Below are 20150 nucleotides of genomic sequence, written 5' to 3'. Positions count from 1 at the left end.
AATATTTATATGGAAATTAAAATTTCAACAAAATGAAAATATTTATATTGTAGAATATCGCAATACACACATACGTGATATTATATCTATATATTATATCTATATCAAATAATACACAATTAATATAAATAAAGTTACTTTACACGTATTTTTAAAATGATCTATATAGAAGTATATATGCAATATAGACACATAGTGAATGTACTATGAGATGTTGATCGAAGTCATCTATGATATTTACAAGTGCATAATACTCAACTCTTGCACTAATGCTATCATTAATCTTTTAAACCAAAGTAATTTATTCTTTATATTATACTTATATTTGTTCTTTATTGCATATCTGTTTATATTAGTATTTTACCAATACGAACTTTTAACCACCAAAAATAATCGCTTCTATAATCTCTATTCTTTTCCACAAAAAATTCGAACAGATAATTATCACAGGAATATTTATTATATTCCTCTGTATGTGCTACGATCAATTAATCCTAATAGTTAAACTTAATTACATGAACGGACTTAAAGAATTCCTTCGTTTAAAGTAGATGAATTTAATTTAAAAAAGTATTTATCAAGATAACTTTTATACAAATTTTTTTTTTCATTCCATATATTGGCCGTGATTAAATTATCTGTTATTTCAATAAATTATCGAAATCATTTATGTCATTTTATGACATTTTTCTAGATTATATCTGATTTTGAAAAACATAATTAAATAATATCAGCAGTATCAACGTGATCTTTCGTCACTTGTCAGCATATCGATAGTAACATTCAAATTACACACAATCATTTATACAGATAGCCACTATGCGATAAATTAAGTAGCAGTTATGGGATCGTGTTCTTATCGAAGTCTCGTAATTCGCGAAAAAGCTCACGTAACACCCGTTCACAGCTGGAATCTATGGTGAACGATGCATCGTCACCATCCTTGCTCTCAGCGTTCAGCTGACGTTATCGATGTTACGGATGGATCGCGCGCTCACCGGTAGAGAACGGCATAAGCGATCGGCCGGCCGGCCGGCTTTTCAGTGGCCTTGCAAACTGGTTCCCTGCAGCCCGACTCGATTATGCTAATCGCACATGCATGTTAGCATTCAACTCCGCTCGCAGCTCACACAAGTACGCACACACATACACACATGCACACACGTGGCGCGCGTGGCCTGTGTGTTTATCGTTGAACCGTCCTTACTCACACGATCGCGGAAACGAATGCACGCATATGTATCGCGCACATGTGATTAACGTTAAGAATCAGGATACCAATGTCGTCCGAGTATATGTGTATGTGTGTGTGTGTGTGTGTGTGTGTGTATGCCGGAATCCTTGATCGCGAACACCTTTTAATGCCGCCTCGACCTCCCACCGGTCGGCCATCCTTTAATGCGCGTAACGGTATTTTCAAGATGTTCTACCGAGATCACATGTTTCTTGCTAAATCTAGCGTGATCGTTTAATGATATATTTTTTCTACGATTTTTATATTCTGTATGTGTTATTTGATGTATTTTCGTTATTTAATTTCTATGTCCTGAAAAACGCAAATATTATATTCATTTATCAAAAAAGAAATCGAGACGATTTATAAGATTTGATTTTGTCCATGAGAGCAAAATCTATGGATTTTTAAATTTATATTTATTATATAATTAATAATAAATTAATATTGCATTTTACAACAATGAAACGCTAATCGATCTAATTAAATCATTCTTTTATCGTTGTTATATGCATAATTTCCAACATTATTAAATATTATGATATATGTATAATAACGCGTTAAAATGTAAATTCATTGTACAATGGTTGCTAGCCCAGACAGATTTAATGCCCGAGAACTTCCGCCAAGCGAATAAATCATATGACAGCAATATCGAATGCATATAAATTCGATTATGGTATAATATACAGGTAAAAAAATATTGTCATTCTCTGTTTCTGTAGGACAGATCATTTTACATAACAAAGTATCCCCAAATATGATATCTCATGAATATGCATCAATTTTAATTTAATAACCTTGATATGAATTGCATGTTTCTTGTGAATCTTGTTTCTTTATGAACTAGCTCGTTCCAAATTATATGTTATATATATATAATGATAGCTATTACTGCGATCACTTCGCGCCCATTTTATGTAATTGCTTGTAGTGTGTGGGCCATGAAAGTAGTCAATCACCACATTAACATCTTATTCGTGCAATAAAAAATAATCCTGATATTAGCTACAATATAAATAATTGAGCTTAACGATTTATAACAGTGGCTATTAGTAATTATATACTACTTGTTGGTTATATTATATTATAGGTTTCTAATCCTTTTTGTATGCCTATTAAATGTGCGTTAATTTTTATTTCTCTTTGTATCTCAAAATAGGTTACAGAATATCACTTGAACATAAACACGTCAAGAACTCTGCCATCTTATACGCACTAAGTGTTACATAGTACAAGGTCAGGAGTTCATAACTTTTTAATGTAACTCCGCTGGTGTACGCAACATCAGGAGTACGTTCAGTTTATAACGCGCTTAGTTTACGACTGTTTTACGAGGTGTGAACGACCAACACGAGTTCTATAACTGTAAATTCTAAGTGCCATTTATGGCTCAATCTTTAGGGATACGGTTGCCAGCAACGACGTCATTTATTTCATCCGATCTTTTTATCTACATCAACCAATGATACATCTACAGAGATCGCTTAACACTTTTTTTATTGTTTTTCTTATAACATCTTATAATGAAAACGATAATAAGCATCAAAGTTTATCTTCTCTTTTATTTTATTATATATTTATTATTTCTTTTAATATTTATTTTTCCTATTTCTTAGAATCAAAAGAGTAATGAATGCAATTTGCTTCTACTGAGATGAACGACTGACAGAACATCATTGGTACCTCAACTGTTTTTTTTTTAATTACATCGAGATAATAGATAAGAGATTGCGAGACAAAGAAACTTCTATCCAGAGGCCATTTTGCTAACTAGAGGCCATCGTAGTTATGTGACGTCACTTCCATATCCAACCATGGCGTCACATGACGCTCCACCCTGTTTTCAATCACCTTGGCCCCGAACCCACCCAGCTGTCAGACATGCTCCACCCCGTTTTTTCCTCTTCTTCCGTGCTATCACCATCGCCATCTGCCGACAATATTATACACTTCTTAGATCCTTAAATAATCAGATGGTTTTATGATCCTTCCGGTCGATGTCACCACTAAACAAGGCCTAAAATATGTACAACTATCTTGGATTTGGCACAATTAATATATCATATCATTTTATAAAAAGAAAGGACAATTGTTCTACAAATAATACGGTATTATCTCCTTTTCATTTATATAATATTAAATTTTGAAAATTAATATACTTCATCAAAATTTGAACATTCCAGAATACTCCAAGAGATCAACTGTAACGTATAATTGATTTTGCATATTTTGCTACTATTAAATTAAAGAGAGATAAAAAGAAAGGAGGTGTGAAACTGTGAAAAGTACGTCGTTCACGTCAATAGGATTCAGATACTTGCACTTCAGAGGAGGATACATAAAGGGAAATTTACGGGGCGGGAATTGAGTTCAAATCCTGCGAGAGGTTGAATTTATACGCGAGGGACGAGGAAGGAGAGGCATAGGGGAGAAGAAGGGGTAGCGAGCGCGTGGAATCGCTATCGGCGGCCATTCATCAATCCGTGGAATCAATACGCTGGAATTAATGAAAGCGCCGCGCGAACAGCAAGCTAGCGGCCGGAATGTTAATCGCGATCGTCCCGCGTCCGACCCATTCTCATGTACAGCAAACTCCCAAGGGCCGCACCTCTCACCCTCTCGCATATCCTTCACCCTTCACCCTGCTACACTGTCCGTTGCACATTCGAGCTCGCTTCTCCTCGGTGTCTCTAGCGCCACCCATACTGTCATACCAGCCGCAACAATACCCTATATGTACATCCACATGTATATTTTTATTTATTCCTTCACGATCAGATGAATTTCGCGGAAAAGTCAAATGTTCTACAAAGAATATTTGAATATTTGATTTCAAAACTTTCGTTTTTCTTTTTTTATTAATCATTAGTATAGCTTAAAATTTTTATCTTATTTTAAATTGACAAAGATAATATTGTAACGGAGTGATATGTTTTATAGAAATTCTTCTCCTAATTCTAAAACAAAAGTTTTGATTATTCCTCTATTTTTATTTAACTAACGTTGAAATTTAAAAAATTAAAGAAGATTACGAAAACAAATAATTTTTACACACATTAAGAAATTGTACAATTTTATATCAAATATAGTCGGTATAGAAGGTTTCAAAATGTCTCGAATCGACAGATCAACGATCTCTTAAAAGACAAAAATCCTTCGTTCTTCAGTCGATAAGAAATCTCCATATTATTGTTCTATTAACAATGAAAAGATTTATATCATACGAACGCAAGTAATATCTTCTTAAATAAAAACAAAATTTGCTATACATTATATGGAACATTATAAAGAAATAGATTCACACACACACACACACACACACACACACACGCGCGCGCGCGCGCGCGATTTTATATATATATATACAGGATGTCCCTAAAAAAATGGCCAAGCGGTCATATGCAGATAGAGCAAATTAAACTGAATCGAAAAGTCCTGTACTATTTTACAATTTTTGCAATAGTTAACGAGTTATTAATTTATGAAAATAGTCAAATTGCAAGCGCGCGATGAGATAAAACCGCCCAGTGAGACACGCATTCGCCGTTGCTAGGCACGCGTGGAGCACACTAGTCGCACGTACATACATAGATGAAAGTGTAACCAATTGCAATCAACTCCACGCGTGCCTAGCGACGGCGAACGCGTGTCTCACTGGGCGGTCCTATCTCATCGCGCGTTTGCAATTTGACTATTTGCGAAAATCACAAAATAGTACAGGACTTTTCGACTCAGTTTAATCTGCTCTACCTGCATATGATCGCTTGGCCGCTTTTTTTGGGACACTCTGTATATATATATATATATATATATATATATATATATATATATAATTACCGTATTTCTTGATTGTTCATTTTGATATTATCAATTCTTTATTACTTAAATAGTTTTTTAAATGATTTTTATTTTTGCAAAATGTATTACTCTTAATATTATCTATTTATTTTTATTATCTTTTTATGTTTTGTTGTTAAATGACGCTTAATAATTTAATATAATTTTTAACAATTATATAAAATATAAATTTTTTTAATATAGAATTTGTACTATATTTAATGAGTGTAACAAGATTTATAGAACTTCAATAATTAGATTAAGTTTATGCATATGCAATTATAAAAAATAATTATACAGCTATAAGAAATAAAGATAAAATTTTTTTGTATTGAATTTGTTCAAATGAAGATATCTTGAAGAAAAGTAGATTTAAATTAATTGCTATTTTTATTTATTTTTTAAATATACGTTTTGTATTTGTGATTACATTGATATGCACATTGAGTTAAACATGAGTAATTTGCGGGCATCCTACTAATTTTATGCGACACACGCGTCGGAACTTTTACAAAGCTTTCGAAAAAGAGATTGATGTGAGGGGAAAGGTTTTGGTGGGAAGTAGCCATGCTAGCTTAATGGACAGAAATTTTTCCAAATTTAACGATCGCTTAGCCCGCCCACACAGAACGTTGTAATAAGTTTGGCGTCTGTGCGATGGCCGTCACCGTGACGAGCACATGTGTAACTCGCCTTCTGTCATTCAAAAGTGAAACTCCGTTCAGTTTATTCAGTTCGCTTGACAAGAATCTTGCAAAGTGAGCTTTCAGTTGCATCCACGATGTTATATGTTTAGATATAATAAAATAATGAGAGTTATTTTAGAAAATTTTCTTATTGATCATACACTGTAAAATTTATGATACATATTAACCATCTATAATGTAATTTTATCATTTAATAATTTATCATGCTATTTCTTTAATGTAACTTTTTTTAAAATGTTATTTATATTAAAGTATTTATTTTTTTTAAGTCAAGTGCTTAATGACTGATACAGATCAGATATTGATTGTAATTGTCAGATATCGATTCATAATATTGTGACATAATATAACACATAATTTTCTTTGTGTTACAGGTGCGGCGTAACTTCGATTATAGGGTGGACAGAGAAACGAAACAGGTCTGGAGTGGCTTGGCGCTTTGAACGAAGGTGTCACACCGGGGAAGACGAAGGACTTTGATTATTATCTTCTGCCACCACCTCGTGTATATGCGGTATACTCTCCCCTTTCTCCACTTGCTAATTGGAAAGGTTCTGTAGTGCTCCAGTTTATAATTTTGTTCTCTTTCGGTAGTGAGCTCAGTGTGATAAAAAGTCAAATGATGTACATGTGATCCAAGATGATGGTAATTTGATATATATATATATATATGTGTGTGTGTGTGCTTGTGCTGCTCAAGAGTGTGTGACATGACAAAGATCGAGTGAAAAATATTCGCGAAGAAATGCAATTCCGAAGTGATAAATCTGTATCTATGTAAAGACGTGTGCCAGTGTGTCCGCACAGGAAGAGTACAAAACAAAGTAAATTTACGAAGAGAAAGGAATAGAGAAAAGAATCATAGATCAGCCGAAGATAACCAAAGGAAAGTCAGCAACGTAGAGAAGTGACATTAGAAGGTGGGACCGGTGGGACAGTAGCATGAGTTCGTACTTTGCGAATTCGTATATCCCGGACCTGCGAAATGGCGGGGTGGAACACCCGCATCAGCATCAGCAGCACTACGGTGCGGCCGTACAGGTACCTCAGCAGACACAATCGGTTCAGCAACAATCTCAGCAAGCCGGTGACCCCTGCGACCCGAGTTTGTTACGTCAAGGAGTATCCGCCCATCATTATGGAACCACGGGAGGTCAACAGGACATGCCTTATCCGAGGTTTCCCCCTTATAATCGGATCGACATGCGAAACGCGGCCTACTATCAGCATCAACAGGAACACGGAAGTATGGACGGCATGGCTGGTTATAGGTCGACATCTCCAAATACCGGTATGGGTCACATCGGACACACACCTACCCCCAATGGACATCCGTCCACTCCTATCGTCTATGCCAGTTGCAAACTTCAAGCGGCTGCTGTCGATCATCAAGGCAGCGTTCTCGACGGACCGGATAGTCCGCCTCTCGTCGAATCGCAGATGCATCATCAAATGCATAGCCAGCATCCGCATATGCAAACGCAGCAATCGCAGCATCCCCAACAGCAATCACAACATCAGCATCTGCAGGCACAGCAGCAACATATGATGTACCAACAGCAACAGCAATCTCAAACCGCATCGCAACAGGGACAAGGTGGAATGCACCCGCAGCAGCAACAGCAAGCTCAGCAACATCAAGGCGTCGTTGCATCGTCGCTCAGTCAACAACAACAAGGTGCGCCTCAGGGTGCGGCAACTGCGAATTTACCAAGCCCATTATATCCTTGGATGAGGAGTCAGTTTGGTAAGTGTAACACACTTTTATAAAATATATATAATTACAATACGCTTTCTTTTTTGAAAATTCAAATTATTTATAACACTGACATTTATGAATCAGCAATTAATACAATGATATCTGTTGAGAAATAAAGCATATCATAATGTAAATTATATACATCAAGCTTATGATTTATTAAAATTTTAGATCTGAGAATTCTGTATAGAATATGGTTAGTTTTAATACATTAAAATTTATCCAAAACTATTTTTATAGGCGCCTATCCTTGTGAATTAAATACAAAACACGTGTGACATCATTTTTAAAAATAAAATCAAGGTTTTGCTACGTGACCAAGAATCTCGTAGAAAGCTAAGTTTCTAGCAAATAGTTTCTCAGAATTTATGCAACGGAACACAAAACTCTCTTCTCTAAAGCAAATTCGTACGGTAGCCGACTCAGGATTGGCACAATGTCTCTAGATATATTGTGAACGGAGTTATTTATTGCGTTGACCTGTTGAGCCTGTCTGTTAGTTTTACTATTCGTTCATCAGGTCACAATAAGCGGTATCTCTTTCCACACGCAGATTGCGTTTAAAATCTCAAAATTGACATGTTTAAATTTATTAATTTGTAGCAGTGTAATTTATCTCACTAGTTTAATCGAGCAGTGTAATTTATCTCACTAGTTTAATCGATCGCATTTTTGTCATCACATTTCAAATACGACATCTTAACAACGATTTTAAAATAACGAAGTTTTTATAATTTAATAATATTTAATAATTTAAAATTATTTCAAGATTAATTATGTACTTTTACTTAATCATATAATATTTGTATAATTAAATAATGTATAATTAAATAATGTGCTTTAACAATATTTGTGGCTAATTTGACAAATCTATTCGCATTTTTCACAGTATACAACACTTTTTGAGTAATATGTTCATTTATAGTCCATTTATAAAAAAATAACAATAAGGTTATATCATCATTTAGGTAGAAAAAATTTTGAATGCAGACAGTTGAATAAATTATAGAATCGTACTAACCGAACTATTTTACCTTCTTTCTTTATTGATTCACAATTCGATTCATCCGCAAAAGAATGATATTTCTGTATTATTTCATCTTGTAAGGTAACATTTACTTGAGACAAAGAACATTGATGAATCACTTTTAGCTTTTTATTTTTTTTTTTCTTTTATTCTTTAGTCGCTTGTCGTTTCTCTTAGAAACAGTTTTTCTCATATCTTTTTCGAGAATATAGATCGTTTAATGAATGATATAATTAATTTTTTTATATAATTTATATAATAATTAATTTTTATGTAACTATATTTTATTATTTTTATTTTTTAGATCGCATTCTAGAAATAGCAAGAAATAAAGAAATCAAAGCAAACTTAACATTTCTTCTGTACGTTAGCGATCGATATTCAGTTGTGCCATTACTAGCATACATTTCCATCTTAATATTTCTTCTTTTTTATAATTTTTATAAGTTATAATTTTTCTATTCTACATATAGCATATTAAAAAAAAAATTATTTTAATTAAAATATTACTATTTTTAAAACATATTTCTAAGAACATAAAAATACTAAAAACATATTAAATATAAATTATTTATAGTAGTATTTTGATATTATTTAATATATAATACAAATGTTTTTTTATTATTACGATTATCTTTATTCGTTTCTTATTTATTCTTAGATATATTTGATTTCTCTACATATATATTTCTGTTTTTATAGTATAATTTTTGTAATATGATATGAACAAAAAGATTATATATATTTTTTTAAATTATTCAAAGATGAGAGAGAGAGAAAGAGAGAAAGAGAGAAAGAGAGACCTTTTCAATCTACATATTCTTTTGTATTAATGATTTCTCATACCATCTTTCGGTTAAGTTCAGAAGCAGATCTCAAATATCTGCTTCAGGATTGGCCGATAAACTGTACGCTTATGACGACGCCAGAGCTTGTAGTTTACTACCAGTTAAACGAAGAAAACGGCACGAGTCCCTGAATGTGCTCACAGATGTCGGCACATTTAAGAATGCTCGTCTTATTCTCTTATCTCATTTGCCTTTATAAAATTAAATTATTCTATTATAAGAATCTTAAATAATACTTTTTTATGTAAAAAAATGCATAAAAATCTGCATATACTACAGTACTAAAAAAAATAAGAAATTTAAAAAATTTTAAAAATTATGTATTATGTATTATTTTTAAAAACTTATAATTAAAAATTTATATTATTTTTAGTCTATTTTTTTCTTGGAAAATAATTATTATATGAGTTCCACGACATAAAAGTTTGTATTTATTTACATTTTTATATTTTAAGACTATAAGTTTGATAATTTTTTGTATTCAACTAACATATTCTGCGTTCTTTACATTGTACAGTTTAAATTAAATGTGTTATAAATAAATTTTTGTGAATTATGTATAATTCTATTTTATGGATACCACTGTGTATGAAGAGCATTTGTTTAATGAAATTGCTGAAATTTCTTGAAATCTTTTGTGGAACACGTTATACAAGTCGAATTTCGACCGATTAATTCTTGATTAATTTTAAATCTTTCAAAACTCACTGTTAGAATTTTACGTACGTATGATACAATAGAAATTCTTCACTTTCATATTCTTTTCTTTATTAAGATGTATTTGTCAAAATTCTGTCAAAATTATCAAAGATTTTATTATAATGCAGTTGAATAATTTTTAAATAGATAATTTTTAAATTTAATTCTTATTTAGAAAAATAGACGAAAATATTAATACACATCAATTTGATGAAAGTTAAAAATTTTTACTAGACTTCTCCACATGGATGCCAAGATACTTGCCGCATTGCAACAGTTCAACATTCGGCATTCCGATCCCAAGTGTTGATCTGAGAAAAGGAGATCAACCATCGATGCTTTTAATACATGAGATAATTGCGATCCTCTGTGTAAAAAGATTTATGACATCTCGACTCTTTCCCCCCTTCATATATTCTCAATCGGCAAATAAGCATGGCGTGATACAGTTACAAAGCTTCCGTTATTGCATATGTGCATGCGTGTTCGTATATTACGTTCCTTATATAATGTATATTCTGAGAAGAAATATAAAATATATATGTTATAAATAAATTATTATGACACGAAACATGTGTTATTGACAAAAGAAAATAGAACAAGCCAATTAAACAAACAAATATCGTAAAACGCATTTTTCTCTTTCTCTTATGCAATTATTTTTTGATAAAGAAAGTATTGTAATATAAATATCAAATGAAGGCTATGTAACATATATAAATATCTTATATATTTATTACGTATATGTTACAAGTTTGAAGTTATTAAAATTTTATAAAATGTTAAAAGCTGAAATTCAATGCATCAGAAATATACGTAAATTTTGTAATCATTATTTTAAAAAATGAATTAAATAGAAAAGATAGAAAAAGTAAAAAATCAACATTCCAACATTCCAAATTCGTTATATATTTTATTATTAACCGAAGAGCTGATCCCGAGATGAGGCCATAATAATGGCGGCTTCGTGAGATATTCGAAAAGCGATGGAGTTCAAAAGGGGCAGAAAAGGAGGAGCTAAAAAAAAATGAAAGATGAGAGGATATGTGCGTGCATATACTCGTATATGTACTCATATGTATGTATGTTAGACGGAGAAAGAAATAGAGGTGGAGAAGATAGAAGGGACGGATGATGATGATGATGATGATGAATGAATCCACAGAAATCCTGGACTTTTTTCTTTTGGAGTTCCGCCATGGAAGCAATCGTGAACGATATGGAGGTTGCGGTTTGATTTCCTATTCGATATTTGGCTAAAATTCAACATTTGGAAGATAAAATTATCTTTATTTCATTACATATAGATTTGATTTATTCGTTTACGTCATATCCAGTTATTAATTCAGACTTTTGCATAAAGTAAAAGCCTCTATTTGTCACAATCCAATCTTGAGGGACAGCCATATTGTTCGTATCTCTAGAAGCAAGTGCAAGAAAAAGTAAATTTTAATGCTCTTTGTGATATCCGTAAAGATGCATATGTCGCGGCGAGCAATTCTCGCTGCTCATTATCTCGACCTTCCACCTCGGGGCTCTTTCAGACTTCGTCTTCTTGTCCGCCTGTCTGCTCGTCTGCCCGGAAAACAAAAAAAAGGAAAGCGAAAGCGAGATAGAAAACCCGTCTATCGAATACTCTGGTCTCCTCTTGAGAATTTCTAAATTTTCTGTATGAACGTTAGAAAACTTGACATTTTTCTTTTTCGCTAACTTTTCGCTGACTTTTCTTAAAATTGAGTCAACTTTAGTTAAACTATATAAAACATATAAATAACTTAATTTTACATTGAAATTATAGTTTTATGAAATAAATAATTGTATTTAAAAATAAAACATTAACGTTTTAAAATTTTCATAATAAATTTAGAAAAATTGTTAGTAAAAAAGAAGAATAAATTCTCTGTAAAATATATTAGAAAATTAGTATAGGTCTCTATCATTTTTTATTAACACTTTTATCCTTTTCTTTATTTTATAAAGAAATTATTATTTCAAATAATATTCTTTAAGAAATACATTCAAATTCATAATACTTGCAAATAAAAATTTGCAATTGTTTTTGACATTAAAAACTGCCGTAACAAACGAGAACTTTTAAACGTTAACCTTGTTAACATGGATGTTTATTCAAGAAAATATTTAGTCACGATCCAAAGAACCTCGAGTAATTAATATGAATGTCCGTCAAGTGTAAATTTAATCCAAGGCTGATACCGCGAGCGAATGATAAAATTAATGGTACATCTAGGATATCTAATCGAAGAGCGTTTCAAGGCCTGGCCTTATGGTGCCCACGTAAAGCTTAGCTTAATTGGGCAGCGAGTGGTGGCCGCACCTTATTAGCGGGTTACAACATCCGGCTAGCTGTTAATCTGAAAAGTCCTGCGTGTATCCTGCGGCGGGGCTGAAAGACTAGTCGGACAGAAGGGGAAGCGGAGGATGCGGAGCAACTAGCCTATAATAAGCCGCACGGTTGTGTACGTTCTGTTCTGTTTCGTTCCTTCATGCTGCGCCAGTGAAGGCAGACCCATAAATCTCCCGGGCATACTCCAGGGGACATTTGATCCTTGCGTAACCCAACGCCGTTAATTTATTGCTCCGCGTTTAAAGTCACCTCCGTCCGCGAAAGCCGTGGCAGCGTTGGTACGCCGGTCCGGCGCAAACTTAGGCCATCGTATGACTTTCTTATTACAGACTCTCCTTTCCATGCGCGTGCTATGCACATGCGTAGCTTAGAAATATCAATGGAATCATGATAATATAATAAATATAGATGATATATGAAATATATTATGATATTATTTGCCAAAAATAAAAACTTGATTTTAACATATAGAGTTATAAATATAAAGTTCAGAGTTTAACACTTTATATGCGTATGTTTTTATTAAAATTTGTTAAGAATCCTTTTTTTTTTTCAATGCGCGATATCGCGATATAGCTCTTTCTCTACAATATTGCTATGAAGGCATGCAATCACATTGCTACACGGTATACATGGTACATACACGGTTCTGAGAACACAGAGTATCGCTGCCTCTTTAATTAACCTCACTCAGCTCGCATACCATTGTTTGCCGCCTAATTCTCATGGCCGGATACGCCTAACCGAGATTTGAGTCTTCAATGATCAAATCGATCGGCTCGGAAACTTTAGGTTTTAACTCATAAATAATATAGACTCGTCTCGATGCAGCGTTTAATAATTCATTTCTTTGCTCTGCAACATCTAGTGGCATGAGAGGATTTATGGGCGAAGTGACCTTTCGAAACAAACCTGATTATTACGCCGCATCCACTCAGGATTATCTTTATTTAAAGTGGTCGTAGATATATTTCAGATAAATATATAAGTTTTAAATAATAATATGCATTGTGTGTCATACAGCTGGAATTTTGTTAGCATTTAAAAAAATGATGTACAATAACATATTGAAAATTTCGGTGTGATTAATTAAATAAATTTTTATCACTTGTAAACTTTGATTCCAAATTTACGATTTACTCACTTATAGTGAATGTGAAAATAAAGTGGTACAAATAAAATTAGATAAATGATTCATAAATAGATTGGAATTTTCTGCGTTAGTGCACTTTGAACATGTTCCATATATTTCTCCAACGCTTTGATGATTTAGCCTTAGATCTAGAACATGATCTTCATTAACGGTGTGACGAATGAATATTAATAGGAAGCAGCTTTTATAGAACAGTTGAGAGACAGTACGCTTGAAAGTCAATTATGATAATATTTTACTCGTGTAGTGTATACGATCTGTGAAAGCATTTATGAAAATTTTATTACCATCGTCTATATCCATTTATACGGCGATCGATATAATTATTCTTTTATAATATTTATCATAATTTTGGCGGAACAGCAGCTAGGGCTATCTTGTTTATACGACAAAGAGAAGGAGAGCCAAGGAAGTTGCCTAAATCGTTAAAGCTTATAAGAGAGCGCTAGAGATTGGTATGTTGTTAATTTGAGAGCGTAGCCCAAGGGAGGGAATAAGAGGGCATGTTCTCAACTTTCTCTATCCTCTCTTCTCTATCCTTCTCTTTCTCTCTTTTTTTTTCTTTTTCTCCGTATCTCGTCCTCTTTGTCTAGTCGAACGGTTCAGGAACCTACGCGATCTCTCCATCTTTCTTCAGAGAGCAGAACCGCCATCCATCTTCATCGGCCGACAGCGCGACGGGCGGCGTTTGCCTCGAATGCTCGCCAAGGAGTTTTCTCCTTCTTTTTCTTCGTCTTTTCCTTCTCCTTCTTTTCCACTTCTCCTCTTCTTGCTTTCCAGTTCTCATCCTTACGCCTCTTCTTCCTTCTTCCCTCCCTCATGCCATGCTGAAGCATTCTCGTTTTGCTCTCTCACACTTGTATGGCGGGTTAGCCGTACCAAACCCTTTGAGGTTTATACCTTGTAAAGTTGTGAGACTTCTCACACAAACTTCTCAACTCGCTCTGTCTCCTTAGTATCTTCCTTCCTCTTTTCCGCCTCTCTCGCTCTCTTGGCAACCATAATTAATATTCTTGTTCGGGATTCGTGTACCGCGTACTGACCGCAGATCATATCGCGGATATCGCTAAGGTATCTATCATATGCGGAATTGCATTTATACGATCTTGAAATTTTTCATTCGCGGCGGTTTCGTTAAAGTTTACAGAAACCTCTTTCGGTCCGTTTCACAGGCTGTAGTATTTATTAAATGTATTGGTTAATTAATGTACCTGCAGCTCAAAGATAAGATGGTAAAGTATCTGCGCATCTTATCCATCACTGTTTCATCTAGCATGATATCATTTATTAAAAAATATATTTTAACATTTTATAATGTATTAATACTCGACATTTGGCTCATGTCTTGTAAGATATATCGATTTTTTTTCTTGTTTACCTAGATATAATATGATATAATTTTGGAACATATAACAATTTATATTAATTCGAGATTTTTATTTTTTTCTTTTGTTTCAGAAAGGAAACGGGGTCGACAGACCTATACACGATACCAAACGTTAGAACTGGAAAAAGAGTTTCATTTTAACCGATATCTTACTAGGCGACGACGCATTGAGATTGCACATGCGCTATGTCTGACGGAACGGCAGATAAAGATCTGGTTTCAAAACAGACGAATGAAGTGGAAGAAAGAGAACAAGACGAAAGGCGAGCCGGGCTCGGGCGATGGCGACACTGAAATCTCGCCGCAGACGTCGCCGCAGGGTTAAAAGAGCTCCGAGGAGTGGAACTTCCTTTCCACCTCTCTCAGGGTCATTAATACCTTGTTTCCAGCACTACCTCCTCCCCACTCAAACTCTAATCCCCATCGATGACCTCCAAACTATCCCTCTAAGCAATGACGCTTATTTTGTCACGTTAATCATGTGCTTGTACCAAAAACGAGGCAGATAATGATGAAAGCGAGGAAGATGTAGAAGGACCCATAAGAACGTTCGATGATATACACGATAAGACAGGAACTTACAATAAACCCGAAGACGTGAAAAAAAAAAAGAAAAGGCAAAAAGAAGAGGATAAGAAGCAAAGACGCACAAAGACGAGTCAGCGGAAGATCTGCGAGAATGTATGTGAATAAAATGAATCGATTATTGATCGAGAAGAAGAAGACTAAATAGAACTGGATCACATGCTAATCAGAACCGCGTTAACCTCTATTACGTTTAATCAATTATTGTATACTAAAGCCTATGGCCATATATATATATATATATATATATATATGTATACATATATACATACATACATACACACACACATACATACATACATACATACATACACATATATATATATATATATATATATATATATAAACACACACAGATACACATATATATATATATATATGTATATATATGTATATATATATATGGATGAAGATGTATGTAGTTTAACATAAAATCGTGGGAGCGAGTGACCGATAACCGGTTAATACTAACGTACGTAGAAAACGTGGTTCAGAATGATAAAGTATTAAGAGTTAAATTTGCTGAGAAAGAATGAGACGCCCGAATCTGATTGCGAGCATGGTAAAAAAAGAAATCGCGTTGAAATCTTAGAAGAGCATTTTATTATTTATTCTCTTACATCGTAAACAAGTAGAATTGTAGGACAATTAGTAGAATAGCCATACGAAGATGTCCGTCGCGTCTGTATTTAGCGATAGGTAAGCGGTTTAGTGTCCTTAGAGGATTGTTTAGATAGACTTTTCCTTTAGTACTGCCGCGCGGTGGCTCTAACGAAGATATTTATTATTCGTGCCAAGTGTGATCTTTGAGAATGTGTTTTGATAAAATTCAAGAGAGGGTTTGAATAAAATAACGGAATGCAGCAGGTGGACAAGAAAGAAAGAGCAGTGCAGAAACGAAAGAGATAAATTGCGATTTATCCTGATAACAGTGATACAAGTGTGTGCAAAACTTAATTCCACGGAAAAATCAGTGAATTTTGTATAAATATAAAGGTCATGGCGTTGTTTTTGGAATATCGTATGCGGGAAAAGCGACCGGGACCGACAAGTGTTGAATGACAAAGTGAATATGAAAAAAACAGCGCCCCTTCGGCGGAGCAGAGTCAAATGGACTTGGCATTTCTTCATCAGCGTCATCGCAAGGTTAGTCTTATAGAGATTGCTAATGATACGCGGCAATTATCGGTTACATTACTTTGTTTTTCGTTGAATCATCATGCATTTGATAAGAACAACAAGTTTTAATCAACAACGGAATAAGCTTACACTTTTATGTAATTAATTATCCATAAAACTGTAGCTTATACGTAGCTTTATACTGACCGATAGTTGAAAAAAATTTGTTCCTACTCCGCACATTGCTCAAAATGACGAGTATATAATGTATATATAAACAGTTCTTTTCTAACTAAAAACATGTCCGGTTTGAAAAGAACATTTAAATTATAAAATTTTTGATGTTATTTTTTGTTAAAGTCAAAAAATATATATTTAACTTTAGTAAAATTTTATATTATTAGCTATTATTTAGATAAATAAATATTTTCAGTTCATACTTGAAATAATTTAAACGCTTTTGAAAAATCATTTGATGTCAAATAAGTGTGTATGTAGCATAATATGTTTTTTACAATGTCGGACATGTAATGTGATCTCGAATAAATTATTTCCTTTAGAATTTTTTTGAAAGAGCTGATGCAGTAGTAGTTATACTCGTAAATGCGATGTAATTCTTCTTTTTTTTTTGTAAATATTAAAAGAAGAAGGAAACTCAAGGAACGAAAGTTTATTTGCATTTAGTAGCTATCGAAAATTTGCTCTTGCTCCGCGCGACATGACGCCAAGTTACCAAGTTATAATACATAGCGTATTTTCGGAATAGGATGCTTTCGGCATGAAACCGCTTGGCACCTTAATAGTGGCTTCGAGTTAACATTTAACCAAAAAAAAAGAACTTTTTTGAATATACAACAGTTTAATACGCATTATCATACTATACAATTATAAGATTTTTGAAGAATTTCTTAGCACAAAAGTAAAAAAACGAATTCAAATAATTTTTACTTTAATTTTTTTAATTGAGTAATATATCGCACTTTTATTTATTTTTTTACTTAATTTAAATGAGAACTATAATGTTTTTTGTTTAATTTTAACATAACTTATTTTATTTGACAAATGAATGATCAACAGGAGTTCAATTTGCTACATTTATATTGAAACAAGCGCGTTAAGTGTGGCAGGCGGTATCAGGGCACTCGTCAACTCGATCATCTGATCCGGTTCGATGAATTGATTCGATTATGCCGTATCGGGAGATCTAGGAAAGCCCGGCCGCGTGTAGCCAGGCAGGAGCCCATATATTCCGCCGCGGCGAATTCTTGTGCTGTGTTGTAAACTTAGATTCGACATAATTATTTAGTGTACATCTTGTATACACCACAATGATATACGTAATGAACTATATTATTATATACCGCGTGCTAATTATGAACAGCGATCAAAAATGTCTAGAGGTGGTAATCTTCTAAGTCTCGCTGCAAAATTCGGCTTCTTACTCTGCGTTAAAAATGGGTGAAAGAGGGCGAAGAGAGTGGCATATAAAACGTGTAATCGATATACGTAACGTATGGTCCAGTTCGTGCTCGCGCGTCGATCGAACAATGTGTGACCAGCCTTTCCTTCTCGAGAAAATTATTTATCTAAAAACTCTTTGTCCTTGAGGAGCAACGAACTGTGCGAAGCGGAAAATCCGCGGCGGTCGCTCGCTATCGTCATATAATTCGAAACAGTCATATAATCTAGCCAATCATAGTTTCATGAAAGAAACATCCTTTACACTTTCGTTCTGTTACTCGGTTTTATGTCATTTCGATATATAGAAGTTGTTTATGAGATTTTTTATCGTAAGTTGTACTAAAATTTACGCTTTTTGACTTCTGAAGTACAACAATACAATTGTATTCTTGATGAATGATTTATATAGACGTACGATATGCAATCTTACACGATATTGCATAGATTTTCGCGTATTAAATGGCGGGAAAATTGCATATAATTATATCTATATTAATCAGATAATAACATTTGAGTAGCAGAAGAGTGACATGCAATTTGCGAGACATAAAGGAAGAATTCTTTATCCTTTAACTATGATATCAATTTTTATATTACTGTGACCAATATTTCGAAAAAATTTTACGTATCCAACTTTTTGAAGCTAATCTAATAAAAAGTTTTTCTTAAATAAATAAGAGGAAATGATAATAAATTAAAACGAGATTCCTACAATTTGCACTATTTTAATATTTGTCAAAAATATACGGTATACATAATCTAAAGAGAAAAAAAAGTTATAAAATTAAATTATAGTACCGGTCTATCAAATCAAAAATTATTTGCAAACATTTAATTTGATTGTAATATATACAAAAATTGAATAGTGCAATAAAATACGTTTAATAAACATACGTTTGAAAGAAAGATATGATAGACCTTGGTATTATAAAAGTAGTCGTGAGCGATCGCCGTGAATGTATACGCAATTAAAGAAAAATGAAATTTTGTATCTATTGGATAGCGAACTATTACTTATAGATTTAAAAAAAAAATATATATATATATATATATATATATTATATATAACGCGAGAAGGGAAATTCATAGTATTAATTATGGAAGGAATAAAATGCAAAATATATATTTTATCTTTACTCGTATATATGCGCATTAAATTACAAGATATACGTAAATTAAACCAGGTACCGTGAGTGTATGCAAAAGTAGAACGTAAAACTGAACGTAAAATGCAACAATGTGTACGTACGAAGATAGTCCATATTCGATAAGAGTAACATCTAAAATCTAATTCATAAAAATAAAGAAATAGCGTTAAGTAAACGGGTATGTGTCAGTCGCAGTGAGTGAAAATGGCGGTCACGAATTTTCAATTGGATTTTTGTCTAGATAAAAAATACCATATCCGCCATTAAATGTACACCATGGGAGAAACGCGTAATGAAAATTTTATTTACTATTGTCTATGATACGGGAGAGAGCGGCGCGGCACTTGCAAAAAAATGTACATAAGTCCGATCTTTTTAACTAGGCTATCCGTAAAAAAAAAAGCTACCAGATAAGTAGAACAAAGAGAAACGAGGAAATATAAGAAATAATGCTTGTCAATGAACGAGTAATTTTCAAACCGTAATATTGTTTAGTCCGGTAATATTTATTGATACATGTTATATACCGCAAAGTGAATCTTTCTGTTTGTTTAATTGATTACAATAAATATTTTTTATAATGTACTAGATAAAGTTGTAGGTATTTGTATATGTACCATTAATCTTCTAACACTTCCTTGAGTATCTCTACGAAATGACATGGATCGGTAGAGACTACGAAAATCCTTATGCTGATGTACTCTCGCATATCTAATTATTTTTATCGGATTACACGTATCGGATGATAGATACGAATAGATACAAAACGATGTTTGACAGAATAAAGCGTAAAAAATTCGCTCATTTTTATGTCAATA

At 33.2% G+C, this 20150-nt stretch overlaps 2 protein-coding genes across 2 annotated transcripts in view; both read left to right on the top strand.

Annotated features, from left to right (window-relative positions):
* Positions 1-6624, top strand: part of Ubx (ultrabithorax) — a 209480-nt gene extending 202856 nt beyond the window's left edge. Inside the window, exon 3 of the mRNA XM_011640783.3 lies at positions 6156-6624. The gene's annotated coding sequence lies outside the window, so the exon portion shown is untranslated. The remainder of the gene's footprint in view (positions 1-6155) is intronic.
* Positions 6625-6713: 89 nt separating this feature from the next.
* Antp (homeotic protein antennapedia) lies at positions 6714-19917 on the top strand. The gene is made up of 2 exons (XM_089077164.1): positions 6714-7528; positions 15091-19917. Exons 1-2 carry the CDS (start codon positions 6724-6726, stop codon positions 15342-15344), a joined length of 1059 nt encoding a protein of 352 aa, XP_088933290.1. The 5' UTR covers positions 6714-6723; the 3' UTR covers positions 15345-19917.
* The last annotated feature ends 233 nt before the right edge of the window (positions 19918-20150 follow it).

Source organism: Pogonomyrmex barbatus, unplaced genomic scaffold (genome assembly GCF_055798465.1).
Source record: "Pogonomyrmex barbatus isolate J1 unplaced genomic scaffold, ASM5579846v1 scaffold2, whole genome shotgun sequence".
Taxonomy (NCBI): Eukaryota; Metazoa; Arthropoda; class Insecta; order Hymenoptera; family Formicidae; genus Pogonomyrmex; species Pogonomyrmex barbatus.
This window is presented reverse-complemented; position numbering and strand designations above follow the sequence as displayed.